This window comes from Cynocephalus volans, chromosome 7 (assembly GCF_027409185.1).
Source record: "Cynocephalus volans isolate mCynVol1 chromosome 7, mCynVol1.pri, whole genome shotgun sequence".
Lineage (NCBI taxonomy): Eukaryota > Metazoa > Chordata > Mammalia > Dermoptera > Cynocephalidae > Cynocephalus > Cynocephalus volans.
This window is the reverse complement of record NC_084466.1, coordinates 123,704,624-123,725,531: the sequence shown is the minus strand read 5'-3', so window position 1 is coordinate 123,725,531 and position 20,908 is coordinate 123,704,624. Positions and strand designations below refer to the sequence as shown.

At 42.0% G+C, this 20,908-nt stretch overlaps 1 protein-coding gene across 1 annotated transcript in view; it reads left to right on the top strand.

The window, feature by feature from the left end:
- MYOF (myoferlin) overlaps positions 1 to 20,908 on the top strand; it is a 145,566-nt gene that overhangs the window by 318 nt on the left and 124,340 nt on the right. The window contains exon 2 of the mRNA XM_063103471.1: positions 19,263 to 19,318. Coding sequence (XP_062959541.1) covers positions 19,263 to 19,318 — 56 coding nt within the window. The remainder of the gene's footprint in view (positions 1 to 19,262; positions 19,319 to 20,908) is intronic.

Below are 20,908 nucleotides of genomic sequence, written 5' to 3'. Positions count from 1 at the left end.
TGCATAAGGCAAAGTATCTCTGTTACCTGTGCAGGTCAAGGGAGAGGACCAGGGCTTTTTGAATGACATGATATTTTAGCTCTCATTATATGGTTTCCATAAGCCCTCGGGGAGATACGTGTTTTTGCTGGTCTCCAAATTTCAGTTATCAAAAGGGTATATGTTCAAAGTAGAGTTTCAGTAATCTTATATGAATTTTTTTGAAAAAGAAATTTTCTCCGTCTGTGAGAGATGGGAAAAGGAAGAAAAAGAGCAATTAAATTATTTTTAGACACCATTATTCCATTAAACAGCCTGATGCTGCTTTTATTGTCACTGGGCTTCTGGGAGGTGATGTAAAGTTAATGTTTTGAATTTTTTTGTTTTCACTTTATTTTGTGCCTGTTTGTAGTTGTACTTCATCTCTGGGCAGTTGGGGTGTTGTTTTGTATGTTCCGTAGCTTTTAAATTGCTCACAGAGGAAAGAGCTCTGAGCAGAATGTCTGCAGTTGGGGGATTTCGTTCTCTTTTGCTAAATGACCTTGGGCCAGACTTCATTTCTCTGGGATCCCAATTTTTTTTTTCTGCAAAATGGGCGGGCGAGGAGGGTTTAGACTAGACCATCCTTAAAAAGCCCATTGTAATTCCAAAAGGTTATTTTTCTATGGCGTTTAATTATGATTGCAGTGGAGGAGGACAGGAGTGCTTGGTATAAGGGCATGCTCCATTGTAAGTGATTTCGGTTTTGGCTGGAGTGGTGTGTCTGTATCTGAGTTTGGGGCTATATGCATATCTGTATGGCCATGGTTATTGATCAGATTGCCAACTCACTTCTTGGCGGGAGGGATGGGAGTGAGAGGGCATGGCAGAGAGACTGGGAGTCTCCACAGGCACATGTTTCCTGACCACGCCTTGGTGCATTTCTCTCTTCCTCCAGGAAGCTGACTACTTCTCCCTTCAAGTTTCTGAGTAATTTGTGTCTTTCTCCTTCCTTTTGTCCATTTTTTCTCCATTTTTTTCTTCTCAAACCTCTCCCTCTGAGGATGATCAAGAAAATGAAAGAAATAAAACCCAAAGCTGCTGAATAGTTGTTTAGTTAAAAAAAAAAAAAAAAAAAATCCAAAATTGGATTCCAAAGGACAATGTAGTTTGAAAATCTGGCTAGTGAATGTCATGTAGTCATGTTACAGTTCATTTACATGTGTTAGTTTTTTTAAATCCTTTTTTTCTTGAAGCCGTTGCGTAATAGGACATAACATGAAAAGTTTGGATCCTTCACCATTGATGTGTAAAGATACATTGGAGTTAACACTGTATTGAGATCTGACTTGTTATTTGTCTGGGGTGTGTATGCGTTGATTGAAATTTTTAAATGGCTACAAATATGCTTATTCTAAGGTTATGAATACGAACACTCAAAAGTGGAAAACCAGTTAAATTGGGCAAATATAGTCTATCCAAATGATTACATTTACTGGATTATCTAACTTTATTCTCTTTTCCTGTCTCCTTCTATTATACAAATTGAGTGGTGAAGTCATTCATTCATTTATCTAACCAGCAACCTGACAGAAGAAAGAATGTGGAACTCATAGTAGGAACATCTGGATTCTAGCTGACATTAAATATCCGATGACCTTGGTTAACTCAGATTTAACCACCTAGGTCTCAATTTTCTCAGCTATGGGATGACGGGAACAGATCTTTAGATTCTTTCCTGCTTTAAGATTCTATAATTATCTAGTTCCACGAATTGAACATCAGCTCTCAGCAAGACATGAAATGCATTGCCTTAGGTGCGAGAGAGGATATAGTAATGAATGCAGCGTTTGTCTTGCTTTTAATCTATTCCAGTGCTTTAAAGCCCTGGTGATGGCAAACCCTCCAGGTGTGCTCCCCAAATTTGAGCACTGTGTAAAATTAAGTAACATTAAGTTCTGATGGAATTAGGACACTTATACCATGATAATGTCCATCAGAGGGAAGATGGAGCAAAGCCAGATGAGCTTCATGGTGTGGAGTGGGGTAGAGTGTGGTAAGCAAGATGACAGCCCTAAGAGAAGATCAAGGGGCACCACAGAAAGTAGTTAACTAAAATGTGTAAACATTTTGCCTCTTGAGCACATAAAACAGCCGAGTCAGAGCAGTAAGCAGCTCTTCTCAAACGATAAGATGGTAGGAAGAATGGCCAGTGAAGGGTGTGTTAATGGTGGTGATTGTATAGACACCAAGGTCCTGTTAGACTGTAGCTGCACTGTAGTTGGGAATGTGTTGTACTGACAACCAACAGGTTTAGAGTTGACCTCAGTCTTCTGTGTTCAAACCCCTTCTGAGGCTGACTGTGGAATTACTCAGGGCCTGGTATGAACCAGGAGGATTCAGGGGTTACTGGAGTCCCTGTTGCGTGGCTGTTGCTGATATTCAGCAGTACAGGAATACATTATGAAAGCTATAGAGCTTATTTGATTTTTTTATGTTTTGGGGGTGCACCAGTTTCCACGAGCCAGTTCTGAATCTTCAGGCCGGAGAGGTTGTGAGCCAGAGGTGGCCATTCTCCCCTGGATTCCATGGAGACAGCCAGGCTGCTGAACCTAGCTGAAGTCAGATGACACAGACCTCTGAGACCTCGCTCAGCTCTAAGGCTTTAGGATTCCCTCAAACAAAATAGGGTTTTTTATTTTTTTACTTTTAAACCATATAATATTTTAGCATTGTTATTTTTTTTTTTATAAAAATGTAATAATGCACTTAAAAATAAAACAAACATTCCAGAAGGGATTATACAACTGAGAAGTGAAAATTCTCTCCATGCCCCTCCTGTTCTTTCTCTCTGCCACTTTTGCTACCTAGGGGTCACCACTCTGAACAATTTGATTTGAATCCTTCTCGAGACATGTCAGTTGTTCCAACCACCTCCTCTTGGCAACAGTGCTGCAATGAATGTCCTTGCAGTGCATCACTTTGTGAATGCGTGCATTTCTGAAGGACAAATTCTGTGGGGTTTTTTGTGTGTATGTCTTCTATTTTTCCCTTTGACTCATCCTTTGCTTCTATGTCAAATCTCTTGGAAAGGTTGATTCAGAGGAAATTCTCTTGCATCCTTTTTTTTTGGTGGCAGGTCAGTATGAACATCTGAACCCTTTGCCCTGATGCAATCAGCACGGTGCTCTAACCATCTGAGCTGACCTTTCATATTGTTGTGCCTTTACTCTGTGGCAACATTACATTCATATGAAACATACATCTCCTGGGGAACACAGTTGTTGCCGCCGTACAGTCTCCTGTTCTGTCCTTATGCTATTGTCCATTCCATTAGCCAGAATTTCCTGTCACTTCTGGTCTTGTGCAGATCTCTTCCTTGTGAAATGGCTACTGCTAATGTCCAGATAGCCATGAAATAATTGCCGTGTTATTACCTATTTTTCCAGATTCCTGTTATTTCATTTGGACATGTTTTTGGAGTGCAAGCCTAGATCTTTCTAGGACCCCTCTCCAATTAGCATATCAAACTTTGCAGTCTTGAGCAAACCACTTAACCTCTCTGAGAATCCTTTTTTTCTTCTTTTGAAAAATGGGGCTATAATGGCTTATCTGAAAGGAAGTAAATCTGTAGAGATCTCCCAAGGCTGTGATTTGTTCCATAGAGACTTGCCAGACTATTCTTAGCAAGAACTACTTTGCTATTTGAAATTTTATAGTTGATTTTTTTTTTTTTCAGTTGGGGACATTAACACCAAGGCTATTTTGTAAAATAATCTTTTAAATAGGCACAAAAACTATGAGATTCCATTTAAGAATGGTGAAGTATGGGGGGAGAAGGATCTCTTGTTCACTGTAGTCTATGAAGTCACCTGATGAGTTGCCCACCCGGAGCCTTAGTTCACCCAGTATTCAACATAGGATTAGTTGAGAAGAGTCCCACCCGCTCAAACGGATAATCATGCCATGTTGGTACTTTCATAGAGCCACTGTATTGTATTGAGAAAACACTCAGGAAGGCAAAAGTGTTTAATCTACTGAGTCATTCCCATCACTTCCGGGAGAAAAGTGCTTGGAGACTCACCGCTAGCTAAGGAAAGTGGCCCCACCCTATTGAGGCATGGGAACTCTCAAAGGTACGCTTCCCAGAGGCACATACTGCAGGCTCTCAGTCACTTATAAAGCCACAACTGCCTTTTAAAAATTAATTAATGTGCCTTGTTCTTTGTTTCCTTCTCCACAACATATCTTATCTGCATGCCCTCAGCCTGGGATGCTGGTATTTGTCTGGTCTGGGTTTCTTTTCTAATGATGGACGTGTTTCTCAATTCCCATAGGATTTGGCCCTGTCAAGAAGGCACGAGATATTTATGTCCTCTGCAACACCTAGCACATCACTGATGCTGAATATACATTTTAAATATTAACCATGGAAGCAAAGAGCTGGCAGGAGATTGAAGACATCTTGGTGTAATAAAGTCATTGATACTTAGTCCTGAAAAGGCCCAGGGGAAGTCGGCCAATCTCCCTTCTTTCAGGCAGAATTACACTTAATAGTCTCTCAGATACTTGTGAATGAGGCTTGGCAAAGAGCCATTTCACACATTCCTGAACACTGAGCACAACCAATTCCTAGCACCTGCTACCCATGAGGCAAATTGGGGTCTTAGACTTTTTGCATTCACTGTTCCTTCAAGGAAAATGAGAAGCTGCTAGTTTTTATATTGAAAATTCACATGTGAAGCATTTGGTGGTCTATAAGACATATACTTAAAATGCCATGAGATGGCAACAGACACCCTACCCACCGTGTAATTTCTCTTGAACAGCTGTGCTGTTGAATAGGGGTGTGCTTTGAGTGGGTCTAAGCACAGTTCTCACTCAGAAATAGCTATGGGACATTGGGCACTTTAAGCTTTATGGGCTAACTTCCTATTGAGCCTCAGGGTGGAAGGCCCTGAGCTTTGGAGCCAGGGATGCCTGAATGAGAATCACCCCTTACTTCCTAATTGTTCATAAGCAAATAAAATCTTCAGCATCAGTGTTCTTAATATCTCCTACCTTGCTGGGTTGTTTGAGGATTAAATGAACCTACATGTGACACTGCACGTGGGAATCCATAAATTTCCTTCCCTATTTGGTAACAGTTAATTTCATTGAGCCCTACAATGTACCAGATAGTATGGTAGGAACCAAGGCTAGAAAAATATGCATAATATGGCCACTAGAAGATAGAAGAAAGGCACAGAAATAGAAAGTGATATTTGAAGGCAAATTTCGTTGTCTTCCCAAAGATCAAATGGGGAGCATTTCCTTAACCCCACTAAGATGTGTTTTCATTCACATAAGGTCCTTCTCTCCCTACCCTGTTGTCTTACCTGGAAGGCCCTGGGCTTGGAGCTCGGGATGCCTGAATGAGAATCCCAGTTGTCACCCCTAACTTCCTAGTTGTTCATAAGCAAATAAAATCTTCAACTTCAGTGTTCTCAAGAATATCTCCTACCTAGTGAGAGAGAAAGCTGGAGAGAAATCTCCCAGAATCCAAATCATGGGCCTCGTAGGATGCAGAACCACATCAGGAGAGGAGGCATTTGCTGTCTCCCCCCAGGGACTGTGCAGCCTCGTGCCTCTGTTTCTCCCTGCACATGGCAGCCACTACCTTTCTGCGTATTGGCTATTTTAGCGGGGCCTCTTGCATGGGCTTTGGGTTACTATGAGGTGACTTGGTCCTTACTCTACATCTTACTATGGTGTCAGTGTCTATTAATTGAGATCTTTGAGAGAAAGACTTCAGTTGGCTCAGTTGTGGTCAGATATTCACCCCTTGTCCAATCTGCCATGGCCAAGGGGTATAGAAGCCCAAGATAAACAAAGCAGGTATACCAGATGTATCTAGTGCCTAAGGCTAGTTTCTGAGAGCCCAGTATGTGAACCATCTAGTTCATCTCCTTCCAGCTTGGGGATTAGACCTGTTCTTTCCCATTTTTAATATGTTATTTAACCTAACTCCCCATTTATTTAATTAATTATTTTTAATGTTTTAATTCAATTTTTTAAAATTTTACTTATTTTTATTGAAACAATTGTACATATCTGTGGGGTTCCACATTGGATATCAATACCTGTGTGCAGTATGTGATGCTCAAATCATGATACTTAATATATTCGGCATTACGCAATGTAATCACTTTTTGTTGCACTTTACCAATTTCTCACTAACCCCTCCTCATCCTCCCTGTTTCCCACCCCTGGTAACCTCAATTTCTGTTCTCTCCATTTGAAAGTTCAACATATAATTGTGATCATTGTATCTTTCTCTCTTTTTAAATTTTATTTATTTATTTATTTTAAGCTCCCACTTATGTAACTCTCTATTTAAAGGGCCCCCTTCTTTCCCTAATCCAGTAGGTAGAAAGAAATGACCTTTGGACCAGGCAGATTAAGTTTCACTGCTGATTTTATCACTAGGGCCTAAATATCTTTGGGCAACTATGTTTCTGAGCCTTTGTCTCATTATCTATATAGAATGGAGAGAATAATATGTACCTCATAGGGATGTTATAAGGAGCAATAGGGATAAAATATCTAAAGCACTGGTCATAGTGCCTGACACATAATTGTTGCATGGCAAATGCTCATATCCTCTCCCTACTGCTGGAGAGACATACAGAACTCTGGGGGACATTTCCGAGGAGTGGCCCAGCTGTTCAGAATAGATGAAATGTAGCTGCGCAAGCAGCTTAAAGGCAAAGCCCATGTCTTATTGATTGGTGAGAGCACACTGCAGCCTCTCAGTTAGGCACGTATTAGGATTTTTGTTTTTATCTGTGGTAAAATACACATAACATAGCATTTGCCATCTTAACCACTTTTAAGTGTACAGTTCTTTTATTAAATACATCCAGAATGTTGGGCATCCATCATCACCGTTCATCTCCAGAACTTTTTTATCGTGCAAAACTGAAGCTCTGTACCCATTCAACAGTAACTCTCCATTGCCCACTCCCCTCAACCCCTGGCAATGACCATTCTACTTTCTGTCTCTGTGAATTTGCTTACGTACCTCATATAAGTGGAATCATACAGTATTTGCCGTTTTGTGACTGGCTTATTTCACTTGACATGTTGTCTTCAAGTTCATCCATGTTGTAGCATGTGTCAGAATTTCTTTCCTTTTTAGGCTAAATAATATTCTGTGTATGTGTATACCACATTTTATTTATTCACTTATTCATTGACGGAAAGCTTGGGTCGCTCCCACCTTTTGGCTATAGTGAATAATGCTGCTATGAACATGGTATACAAATATCTATCCCTAATTTCAATTCTTTTGGGTATATACACGGAGCAGAATTGCTAGATCATACAATGATTTTTTTTCTAATTTTCTGAGAAGCTACCCTACTGTCTTCCATAGGGGTTGTACCAGTTTACATTCCCACCAGGAGTGCACAAGGGTTCCAATTTCTCCACATCCTTCCCAACTCTTATTTTCTGTTTTTGATAATAGCCCTCCTAAGTGTATGAACATAGTAGGTTCTTAGCAACTCTGTTGCCTTGGATTTTCAGCTCACATTTGCCTTATTTTCTCAGAGTGAGAATCACTGCAGTGTAGTCCATGTCCTCGGTCGCCAATTCTCCTGTCATGGTAAGCCTGCCTGGCAAGGGCCCAGCAGCAACCTGAGAGAGCCTGCTGCCTGTTGGCCAGTGGGGTCCAGCTCAGGGAGGTCTGTGTGGCCAGGGTTGTGCCAGGAGCCATAGCAGAGCTGAAAACATGTGGGAAATAGTCTTGGTTCCCTGCACTACCAGTCTTTCAGTTGGCCTGGGCTCCCCAGGATAGAGCTAGAACAGTGGTCACCTGGATCCACCCCGCAGCACACCGTGGTAGATCAGAGTAGCTCTAATCAGGTCCCCCTGTAATTCTCTCCCCTAATATCCTGTACTCCTTCATGACACCTATCAGAATGTGCAGTTGTATATTTGCTGGCTTATTGGATTTCTGTCTGCCTCCTTCATCAGATGGCAAGCTACATAAGGGCAGGGACCATGTCTCTCCCCAGCACCTAGCTTAATGTGTAGCAGACAGTAGATGATCAATATGTAGTTATTAAATGAATAATTCTGGCTCTTCCTTTCATTGACTGGCTCATAGGCCAGAGGGATCAATGGGACCCACTGGGACCAGATCTCTATGCCTACAAACTACAAAAGTGATCGTGAGTATTTAAGACTTCAGAGTTTCTACAGGCTGGTTGGGATACATGAAGCTGCACCTCCAAGAAAGCTGGTAGGCAAGGGAGCCCTAGCCTACCTCTGACCTTGACATATGGCTTTGGTCTTATTAATTGCAAGAAATCCCTCTGATTCTCAATTACCCCAGCTGTGAAGTGGTGATAAGACCTAACTCTGAAAACTGTAAAAATCAAATAAGATGATGTATTTATGGTACCTGGACTTAAAATAGATATTTATTCTCACCCAATCTCTTGAAGTCTGGCTTTCTTTGCACATTGTGAAGTGAAAAATTAGTGGGCTGGATTGGAGAAATATAAAGTTTGCAAATCAAGTGAAGGGAGCCGATACAGGATTTTTATGCTCCCCTTTTAGAAGATGAAGCTGTGGGGCCGAGCCCGTGGTGCACTCGGGAAAGTGCGGCGCTGGGAGCGCGGCGACACTCCTGCTGCGGGTTCGGATCCTACATGGGAATGGCCGGTGCACTCACTGGCTGAGTGCCGGTCACAAAAAAGACAAAAAAAAAAAAAAAAAAAAAAAAAGAAGATGAAGCTGTGAATCTGGAAAAGAGATCTAGTTTGGGTTAACAATCTGTCAAAACAAATAGTCAGTTTGGTGAAAGTGAAACAGACTATTTTACTGTTTCAATTCCACTGTGACAGAGGAATTGAAATTTTTTATTTTTATTTTTCATCTTTGGCCACAAAACAAGTCTTAATACATTTAAAAAGATTAAGATCATAGAAAATATGTTCTCTGACCACAATAACAAAGGGAAATTTAGAAAATTCACAAATGTGTGGAAATTAAACAACACTCTCCTAAGTAAACAACGGGTAAAAAGAAAAATCACAGGGAAATTAAAGAGTACTTTGAGATAAAAATCAAAGCACGACATGTCAAAATTTATAGGATGCAGGGTTCATGCAGTGCTTAGAGGAAAATTTATACTTGTAAATACCTATAAGAAAAATAAGAAAAATCTCAAATCAGTAATGTAAACTTCTACCTTAAGAAAATAGAAAAAGAAAAGCAAGCTAAACCAGAAGCAAATATAAGTAGGAAATAACAAAGATTGCAACAGAAATATACATAGAATAGGGAATTAAAAACAATAGAGAAAAACCAAAAGTTGATTCTTTAAAAAGATCAACAAAATTTGCAAGCCTTTATCTAGACTGACCAAGAAAAAAAGAGAGAAGACCAAAATTACTAAAATCAGAAATAAGGCAGGGACATTATTACATTGTCATTATGATTTTTTTGTGGTGGTAAAATTTAGTTTCTTTCTCGTGCTCATTTGAATTTTTGTTCTACCAGTGGGTTTTGTTCTTTCTCATGTATTTGTGGTAGTGTTTATTGTTTTTTGGATTCCAGATGCAGGGCTTCCTTGAAGATTTCTTGTAGGGCTGGTCGTGTGGTTGTGAACTCCTGCAGTTTTTGTCTGGAAAATACACTCTTTCCCCCTCATTTCTGAAGGATAGTATTGCCGGGTATAATATTCTTGGTTGACAGTTTTTTCCTTTAGTATTTTGAATGTATCATCCCATTTTCTCCTGGGCTGTAGAGTTTCTGTTCAGAAGTCTGTTGTTAGTTTGATAGGGGCTCTCTTATAGGTGACTTGATGCTTTTCTCTTGCTTCTTTTAAGATTCTTTCTTTGTTTTTGAGCTTTGCCAGTTTGACAATAATGTGTCTTGTAGAGGATCTTTTTGGCTTGAGTCTGTTTGGGGATCTTTGAGCCTCCTGGATCTGAAAGTCTGTGTCTCTCTCTATACCTGGGAAGTTTTCCATTATTATATTGTTAAATAGGTTTTCCATGCCTTTTCCTTTCTCCTTCCCTTCTTTCCACACCCATGGTTTGAATGTTTGTGCACTTAAGGTTTTCTTCTAGCTCTCTTAGATTTTCTTCATTTTTTAAAAATAGTTTTTCCTTTTTTTTTTGTCCATCTACATTATTTTGAGAAGACTATCTTCGAGATCAGAAATTCTTTCTTCTGGTTTCTCTAATCTGCTGCTTAAGCTCTTGGTTGTGTTCTTTATTTTCTTGAGTGAATCTTCCAGTTCCTTGAGTTCTGCTACATTCTTGTTTAAGGTATTAGTCTCTTTGTAAATTTCCTCCTTCATATCTTGGATTTTTTTTCTCATTTCATTGTATTGTCTAACTGAGTCTTCTCATATCTCAGTGAGTTTCCCTGAGATTGTTGGTCAGAATTCCTTTTCAGTCATTTCAAGGGTTTCCTGCTGTATAGGGTCTGGTATTAGGGAATTACTGTATTCTTTTGTTAGTGTCTTTTTTGGGGGGGTTTTCATATTCCTAGTATCTCTATGTTGATGTCTGGTCATCTGGTAGAGCAGTTGCTACTTCTATTACTCTGGAATGGGCTCTGAGGAGAGAGAAGTCCTCTTTTTTGTCCCACTGGTGACTTTCCTTATGTTAATGCAGTCGAGTGTCTGGTGGGCCATGTGCACAGTGGCTGTGGTTACTGCTGTGGCATGGAGCCTCTTTTGCGGCAGCTGTGGCTGTGGCAGTGGCTGTGGTGGGCCACCCATGCAGAAGTGGTGTTTTTGTCATGCTCCTTGCCTGCTTCCAGGTGGGGGATGCTGCCCTTGACTCCTGCCTAGGACCCCAGGTGTGCTCTCTGAAATTTTAATATTAATTGTCATTAACTTAAAAGTACATAACCAGTGTTAGGAAGCACAGATAGTGGCATAACAGCCATAACAGCTGAGTCCAGGCTTTCCACTCACTGAGTGTGGCCCAGTATCTATACCTCAGTTGCCTCATCCCTTAAATAGAGAGGAAAATAGTCCCTTCTTCAGCGTGTCATGAGGATTAGAGTGAGTAAAATGAAAGCATGGGGAAAGTGCTTTCAGCATTAGTTGCTGCTTAGGTCTTCTGGAGATTCTGGCATGGGAGGACAGCCTGAGTAATAACTACTTACTCTACAACCACTGCCACCACCATTTATTAAATTCTTACACTGTGACCCCTCCTGTGTGTACTATCTTACTTAATCCTCATTTCATTTTTATGAAGTAGGTAGTGAATATCACTTTCATTTTCCCTATGAGTGAGCTGAGGCAGGGACAGGTGAGGATTTCACTGGATTCCAGATTATCCACGTGTATTCAGAGAGCTCAGCATAGATGAAGAACAACACACAACCCATGCCTATGACAACCAAGCTGAACGAATGCTTCCTCCTCTCTGAACGGATTGAGTTGTTCAGTGTGTTGGGGTCATTTGGATCCAGTCTGGAAGAGGAAGCAAGTGTACCAAGAACAAAAGAACTTAAAAAAAAAAAGAAAAACAAAAAGAAAAACAAAACCCAGCCCTCCTGGGATGAGTTTGCGACCGTGTAATGAAAGCCTTTATGACATGTGACTCAGAGGCTCACAGGTGACATAGCTTAGCAGTGAATCAGTTCTGCTGATAAAGCTTGAGCCATTTTATTAGTGAAGACTAAAACCCTAACTTATTTTATGTAAGTATTAACAATATAATATTTGACTGTCAGGGTGAGGCCCTACTTCATTTCACTTCCCTTCGCTGGTTTAATACCTTCATCATCTTTTCCATCCCATAGCACAGCTTATAAATTGAAAAAAACAATTTTTTTCCTTATTTCTCTTTCTTTTAATGAGTAAAATAAAAAATTATGTTTTTGCTTACCCATCCTCACTATCTGAGTTCACTGCCTGGATATTCCCTGTCTCTCTCCTTTCTCTCTTTTGTTGCTTCCTCCTTTTTCCAAACATGAATCCATGAGCAGGTATTGATCAGGAGCCTGCTGTGCCAGGCAGTGAGCTCAGCTCTGTGTATAGATTGGAGAACAAGCCCGGCTTGGTTCCTGCCTGCCTGTGGCTTATAGTTTAAGTTGCAAATAGAGCCATCCATTGTTCAATGAATTAGGAGTTCAGTGAGTTTAAACTCCTGGAATAAAAGGCATTATTATTATTTGCAAATTATATTGATGATGAGCACTTACCACCTGCTAAGCACTGTGTAAGTGTTCCACGTATATTTACTGATTTAATTTTAATTTACTAATTTATTTTCTCACCAATAATAATAATAATAACAAAGTTTTTATTTTTGAGCTGAAGAAACTGAGTCTTGGGTAGGGTGGGCTAAATACCCTGCTGAAGGTCCCACAGCAGGTCCCAGGTGAACCTGGGACACAAATGCCCTCAGCTGAGGCTGTGACACTGCTGTGTTGACCTTATGCAGTGCTGAGCCCTGGGTCTTGGCTGCCTGCATTTGGCCCACTCTCACTCTGTGGTCATGAGTGTGGGCTCAGGGCTCAGATCTGTGTGGCTGAATATAAGTTCTGTGTGAGCCATTCAAATTGACTGGACTTTACTGCAGCTCCCTTGGAGGATTTGGGTTTGATTCAAGAGCTTGTACACTTGAAAGGGCATCTCCAGAGGCCAGTGGGGCACTGGGTGCAGAAAGGGGAGCAGCAACACAGCCTGCCTTTCTGTCTGGGCAATTCTGTGTATGAGCAATATCTGTAACTGTTTCAGAAATGTACAAAACCACCTTGCTTTGTGTCACAGTTGCCACTTGGCCAAAATGTTTTTCCCCTAGAACCAGTTTGGCAACATCCTCCTGAAGTGATCTGGCAGCCAGGGACAGAAAGCAAAAAGACAGAGATAGACTCCTTAAGAGAGGTCAACCTGGGTGGGCATGTGTCTCGTGCTCCCCCCTGGGTCCTTCTCAAATCCTGCTGGCCCATCCCATAGCCTTTTCTGCCCTCTGGTGATTGTGGACATGACCCTGCTCCTGGTGGCTGCCAGGTTGAGTGCCAGAGAGGAGCAGTCATGTCCACACGTGAGCTGCCACCGGCAGGCCTCAGAGGTCTGGACTCGAGCCATGTGGGAGAGTTATTCCATCAGGGCTGCCCCAGCTTCACTGGGCACTTCCTCTGGTCACACGGGGACCCTGCCCTCTGGGGCTTCAAAGCCTGGGAACCCGCTGGAGTATGAGCTGCCCTGGTGCCATAATAAGAACTAATCTAATAACTCCTGCTTGTTTAGTGCTTTCTGTGTGCCAGGCCCTGTGCTGAGCACTTTGTATTCATTTTCTCATTTAATCATTAAAGCAACCCTAGTAATAATATTTATGTGAACTTATGAAGTCCTATTCACTCAAATCATGGAGAAATCACTATGTTGCAAGCACATCGGGGGGAATAACAATATTTAATAAAATATAATCCCAGCCTTCAAGGAATCACTGTCTGGTCTTTATCCTCCAACATTGGAAACTGCTCTGTATCTCTCTCTGCAAGGGTTTGAATCTCAGCTCTACCACTTACTAGCTATGTGGCCTCTGATAAGTTGCTTAACCTTTCTGTGTCTTGGTTTCCTCCTCTGTAACTGGGATGATCATAATAGAACTTACCTCTTAGGGCTGTTGTGAACGTTAAATCAGAGGATCCATGGAAAGCACTGGGAACAGTGACTAGCTCAGAGCTCTTAATGCATTTTAGCTGTGTATGGATGGGCTTCAGGGGGTCTGTGAACTTTTGGGCAAAATAGTGAATGAATTTATGTGTGACTGTTTATTTCTCAGAAGAAAGGGACCACGACTCAGGAACCCAGAGAAGATGAAGTACTTCTGAATGGGAGGTCAAGTGTAGACTTGTGGCCAAACCTAGAGATCTTGTTGATCTACCTTGCCTACAAAGAGCTGAGTTACCTAGGGAGGCTTGTAAGTAGCATCCCATTTCTCCCCAGTCCATTCCAGTAAGACATAGCAATCTAACCATTCAGGATTTATGGGCACTTCATAAGGCTCATGTGCCACTGGACGTGAAGGAAAACTTAGAGATGATCTTGTCTAAATTCGCTAGCATACACATGAAGGCCTCCGAGCTTGGTGTTTGAACTTTATGTCTTCCCGAGATAACAGCTCAAAGTAATGGAGAATTTGCTGATTGGAAAGTCCAGTCAGAAGAGCCGGGCCAACTCCTGTCCTTTTCTCTGCATGAGTATTAGGATCAGTGAGATAGGATATAGTTGGAAGAATTTAAAATGTGTTACTGTTGACGGTGTTGTTCACCTGGTGTTATTCGTGGGATTAGTCAGGGTTCTCCAGTGAAACAGAACCAATAGGATATGTGTGTATGTGTGTGTGGAGAGAGAGAGAGAGAGAAAGAGAGAGAGATTTATTTTTGAGGAATTGGCTCGTACAATTGTGGGGGCTCTCAAATCTGAAATCTGTAGGGCAAGCCAATAGGCTGGAAACTCAGGCAGGGTTTCTATGTTAGTCTTGAGGCAGGATTTCTTTTCCAGGAAACCTCAGTTGTTGCTCTTAAGGCCTTCAACTGTTTGGATGAAGCCTACCCACATTATGGAAAGTAATTTGCTGTACTTGAAGTCAACTGATTGTAAATGTTAATCACGTCTATAAAGTACCTTGCCAGCAATGCCTAGGCTAGTGTTTGACCAAACAACTGGGCACCATAGCCACTTGAAATTAACCATCACAGCTGATCAGTTGGCACAGATGTAGCAAGCCAATCTTAGGGGTCCTGGAGTCTTTCCAGCCTTTTCAATAAGGGTCCGACTCACTGTTTGGTAGGTGAACAGCAAAGGAAATAGTTCTGTGTAACAGGGTGAGGTGGCTTGGCAAAGAGCGCTGTTTGGTTTTCGGGAAAACCTTGTCCAGAGACTGGCATTCAGGTTAATTACTGCAGTGGTGACCTTCACAGAACTGAGCAAGAAGCAGGCGTTGCTAATCAGGAAACAGGAAATGTCCTGAAGAATACCTTGAGTCATGGTCCAGAGAGTGCCTCTGCATTTGAGTTAGTTATGTTATGTTCTGGATTGAAAGTATTTAATTCCTTTCCATAGGAAGAGACAGTCATCTCATAAAATTAGAGGAGGAGCTGGGGGAGGTAGGTGATGTGAAGGGAGAGGGAGTTTCCTGTAATCTAATCTGATGTTTAGCACCTGCAACTTTGACCTTTTTTAAAAAAGAAGTAGATTCAAATAATGGAATAATATAAATACGTGACTCTGTGGCTGCTGATAAGAATTTATCTACTTTTTGTTGTTTATGTGTGAGAATAGGCTTTTAAAAAAATGTAACGTGTACACATTTTGATAAAAGTCAGAGCCTCCTTCTTGGAGGGGTTTGAGCTGGGTTGCTCCAGAACGTTGGGAGCTAATGCCAGCTACTTTGTTTTTCCTTGTTTTTCCTTTCTTTTGTTAGCTAGGGAGATGGAAGTTACAGTAGTGAAATGCATGGGCTCAGGAGTAAGTCAGGAGTCTAGACGGGGTTAGAGGGCTTCTTCCTAGCTTTGTGATCTTGGGCATGTTACATAACCATTCTGGGTTCTCTTTGCTTATCTGCAAACTGGGATAATAACAGTGTCTACCTCATAGGCTTGCTAGGAGGATTAAATGAAATGATGCATGTAAAGGATTTAGCAATGCCTGGCCTGCAGCGAGCGCCCCCTAGAGGGGAGCGCCCTTAACATCAGCACCGTGCCAGGAGCTGTGGGAAGTTTCATTTGTATAGCACCACCTGGCCTGTGCTCAACAAGCATCTGCTTGGACTAAACCGCACTTGTTTGTTCTCAACAGACAACTGAATCATGTGTTTAGAAAAATGTACTGGAAGAGTTGTTGGGCAACTTGGTTTTTCTCACTGGATTGTGAACTTCTTGAAGTTATAAAGTCCGGTTTCTATTACCTCCTTCCTTAAGTGGCTTATATCAGCTGAATGAAGCTTAGCCTGGTATTCAAGGGCTTCACAGTGTGACCATAACCTTCTCACACAGCCCAGTTGCCCTACACCCCCTCCCACACCCCTTGGTTCCAGCCAACCGGGCTGTGTGATGTCCCCAGACATGACCGGTTCTTCCCCCTCCACGGGTGACCCACCCACCCTATTGCTCTACCTGAAGTGAGCTTTTCTTCCCAGCTCCACATTTTTAATCCCTCCTTGTCCTTCAGTCCCTAGCTCAACATTTGCTTCCTCTGTGAGGCCTTGCCTGGTGCACACCGCCTGAAGTCTCCTTCTTTTCCTCCCAGTTTGCATTTTCATCTGTACCACTCTGATGGCAACTGATGTCCTTCTTTCTATATTCGTCATCTATTGCCACATCTACCTCGCTGCTAGATCACCTGAGGGCAGAAACCATGTCTTGGATATTTAGGTATCTCCCAGAGTGTCCAGCTCAATGCCTGGCGAGTGGTATTTCAAAAATATTTGTTGAATGGAAGAATGAAGAAGTCGATTAATGTTTATTGAAGAACCCACTTGGTGGACCATTTCTATGGGCTGAGCTGTGGGGTCCATAGGCCTGAGCTGGCTGGTCATTATTCCCAATATTCCCCCTCTTACAGGAGGGAACTCCAGGATGAGAATGAAGGGCAAGAGTATGGTGGGCGTTTTGCTATTTGGTGGAAACATGCATAAAGATTTGCTTGGTTCCTCCGTTCAATAGCCCATAAACTACATTTTTGGAACTTTTGAAGACATGGAACTATCTTAACTCTTTAGTTTCCTCAGTTACTGGCACACAGTGGGTGCTTAATAAATGTTTGAGAATGAATGAATGAACAAGTGAACTTTCTCACTCTCCCCAACTGCTGACGCTGGAACAATCCTGTCCCTGCTGTGGGCGGGAAGAGTCAGTAGTACCAAGCTCAGTGTCAAGATAGCCTTGCAGCGTGTCTTCCTTGTACTCTATTTCCTAGGTCAGTAACTTCAAGTTAACAAGTGCTGGGTTTTCTCCAGCCTCCCTGGAGCCCCCGTCCCTGCCTTGGCTCTGTGCCTGGAGTCTTGGGGACTTGGAAACTGGAATTTTCCTTCAATACCATCCTTTAGTAACTCAATCCTACCCCAAGCCCCTGTGCCCAGTTGCTGTAAATTATTAGCTGCCTTCTCCTTGCTTCTCCTCCTTGCTGGGATTTCTTGGAATGACCCATCTTCTCTCATGAAAGTCTGCCATGGTCTTGGGCTCCAGATTCACTCCTTCATTACTCAGTTCTCCACCTACCAAGCCCTAGCTATGGCAGCAAGGGTAGTGGTGACATGGAGGGAGATCAGTGGTACCATTTCATGCTTGTCAAAAGCAGGGATTCCTAACTTTTTCAAGGTCACTAACTCATTTGAGAATCTGGTGAGAACAACATGCTCTCTCCCCAGAAAAACTCAAAGATGTAATATTTTGTGCATTAGAACAAATAATCTTAGTTTCAGGATAGCCTGAAACCAGACCATGGACTTCCCTGTGGACATTGCCCAAGTTGCCAAGCCCATTGCACATATTATATTCATGTATCTTTTTTATCCAACATCTTTGACAGCTTCCAGTGACGCATGTGGTGTGGTAGCAAACACACAGTCAGGTGTTGACACCAGAGAGACGTAGGTTCAGAATCTGGCTGCTACTTTATTAGTGGTGTGATCTTAGGCAGATTAACTAACTTCTCTCAGTTTTCTTGTCTGTAAAATGGGGATGAAGATGTTTACCTTGAAGTGTTGTTGTAATGGTTAGAGACACTGCAGTAGAATGCACAACCTGGCCCTAGAAATGCTTATTTAGAGGGAGCTGCTACAATTATGCATAGGAGCCATTTTGACCAGTTTCATTCAAATTAGAAATCCTTAGCTTGGCTCCCCTTTCTTTCAAGACCACTTTCTTATACTGTAACCAAAGAGGAAGATGGAGAGTTTATGTCAGATGAGGGGAGGGTGGGTGGGGTCCAAGGGAAGCGTGGGAGGGGAAATTTCAGGAAGCTATAGGTGACGCCAGAATTAGATCCAACGAGGGGTCACATAGCCCATAGTCAGAACCAAGTAGTGGAGGTCTGAGCATGAGCCGGTGAGTAGGGTCATGCTGAAGCTTAGAAAGGGAAGCCAGTCAGCCTATGTGACTCCCACTCAAGTGGAAAAGTTAATGCTTAGCAGAGTGAGGGTCATGACTCATGGCTTTGCTATGCTGAGGTTTTGGAAGAATGAGGTGGTTAGTCCCACAGCCAGCCACGTGCTGGGAGCCCAAGCAGGGTGACATTCGGCTGAACAAAGCCCTCTGCCTCCTACATGCCACAGCAGCAGAGGGAAGCAGGGGCCCCAAGGGAAGGAGTGGTTCAAAGCTTGCCACCGATTGCGATCCCAGCCCTGCCACTTGCTCACTGGGTGACTTTGAATGCACTACTTAATGTCTCAGTTTCCTTAGCTGTGAAAGGGGAATGAAAATAGTGATTTATACCTCCTAGTGTTTTTAAAGAGATTAGATGACATAATGCTTACAGAACATTTTCTATTCAAAGATTAGCATTTATTTTGTTAAGCATTTGGGGACTTGGGGATCCAAAAGAAGCCCCTGCTCTTTGGACTTTGCACCATGGAAACATTAAGCACTAGCTGGATTTACTCATTTACTCATCTAGGTAGGTGTCTGTCCAGGCCCAGACACAGAGAAAAAAGACCTCATGTCTTCAGAAAAGGTGGGCACATGATAAAGGAAACCCCAGATTCTCCGTTGGTTCTAGAAAGTGTTCATCTACTTATGACCTTGTACCGAGGCCTGGGGGAGGGAATCCAGCTCGCTCTTTAAGCCGTGTTGGGGTCTTATCCCACTCAGAGGCTTCATGGCTGACATTTTGCGTTTCTATCAGGGCAACACTCCCACCTGGGAGCCCAGACACATTTCTTAACTCTTTGAGGGGTCCTTCTCTGTATCCTTATCTGTAAATGGAGACACCAGCAACACAGAGGTTAGTGACATTGGCTTCTTTCTGCAACAAGCTGGAGATGCAGAGGCCCCTGGTAACCTTGATGAGGGAGGGGAGAGCATCACAGTCTTTCCATGATTTTGAATCCCCCATCCGTTAACTCCTTGTAGACTTGGGAATGAGAAGGACGTTTTAGGCCAAAATATGCCATTCAGTTCGGAAAACTTTGATTCAGGTAGCCACCATCCCGATGAATGGGGAAGTGTGGGTGCATAATAGACCCTCATGTAATGTTCTTTGAAGGAATAAATGAACAGTGCGTGCTCTTTGATGATTTCTAATTGACTGGTATCTGTTATTTTTTTCTTTGCAGATGAGAAAAAGAAAACAAAGAAAGTTGATAATGAACTCAACCCTGTCTGGAATGAGGTGACTTTGTTTTTTCAACTTTGTTTTAATGGATGAGCTATATCTGATTGTCCCGTCTTTGGGTCAGTGGTTAGCTCTTCCCTTTGGAAGCAGAATCTCTACATTTCACCCCACCCCCCCATCTCCCTTTATGCCCACTGAGGCAGCAGAGCCGCTCCTGTATGGTAGTGGCATGGTGAGCGAAGCCTGCACTGGCAGTGAGGAACGGTTGAGTTCTAGCCTGGCGCAGTTGTGAGCTTGTATGTGACTTTACTCCACATATGCTGCATATCTGAAGCACATCTGTAGAGCAGGGTTGGGATTAGATCACTCCAAAGTCCCAGAAGGAAAGCTCTGTAATTAAAAACATATCTGCTAGTGATTAGTCAAGAGTGCATCCCATGATACTGTGTGCATCTAGCTGAGTAATGACATTTATTGTTTTTTTTTTAAATGTGGGTAAAAGTAATGTATATTTAACAGAGAAATTTTGAAAACTTCAGGTAAACATTAACAAATTAATTTTGGTCCCACTATCCCAAAGCAACTACTGTTAACATCTGTGGTGTATTGAATTTTTACTGAATAAATATATTTAATAAAATATGATGTCTGAAATACAAATTAGCATCATATAGTGAATATGATTTTCTATCCTTTTTCTTACTACTATGTCTTGAGCATATGCCCATATCATTCAACTCAAAAGTGTTTTTAATGGCTGTGTAATATTCTGTTGAAGGGATGTAATATAATTTATTTACTTCTCCCCCGCACCATTGACTTTATATCTATTTTATAAGTGGTCTGGGGTTTAATAATTTTATACGTATGTGAAAAATTTAATTCTTCCCACTGAGTAGGATTTCCCTACTCTGACTCATTTTTAGGAAGTCAGTGATTGGCCCCATTGTTTTTTTCAAAAGCCAGGTCAAACCTCCCTGAACAAGCATAGTAAAAAATGTCTTTGTTATTTTCACTGAGTCACTGGGCCTTGAAGACTGCACCACCTACTGCAAATTTCTTTCAACTAGTTTCAGTATCTCTATAAGATAAAGACAATACTTTATCATTGAATGAGGTGAAGATGAAAAGCTTCTTAATGCCTTTCTGGAGAGCCCTGCTGGTCTCACGCAGGTTGAGAGGGAATTCTATTTGTCTGGAACCCAGAACACAGCCGACTGGGCTACAAGCTCCTTGAGAGCAAGAGGACTGCCTGGTGGTCACTGTGGCTTCCTAGCACCTGAGACAGAGCCCCGAGAATAGATGAAACAAATAAGAGATACATGTATGTGTGTTTATTGCTTCAGATATTGAATTATCCTACCATGTATCTATATTTGGGCACAGTCCACATGACCGATGGCAGAGAGATGTGTTGTTATGTGAGCTGGCACGTCTTCTGCAGAGCATCATTCATCTTATTTCATTTTATTTCCAATATTTTTTTTCTCATATTGCAAATGTATTTATCAAGTAAACTTCCCAGTAACAGTTTTATACTGAGACCCAGCCCAAATGAAATGCCAACCCTAAACCCATTGGGATTGGTGGGTGTGTTCTAACATGAGCTATAAGACAAGTTTTCCTTCCATTTCAAACCTACTACAA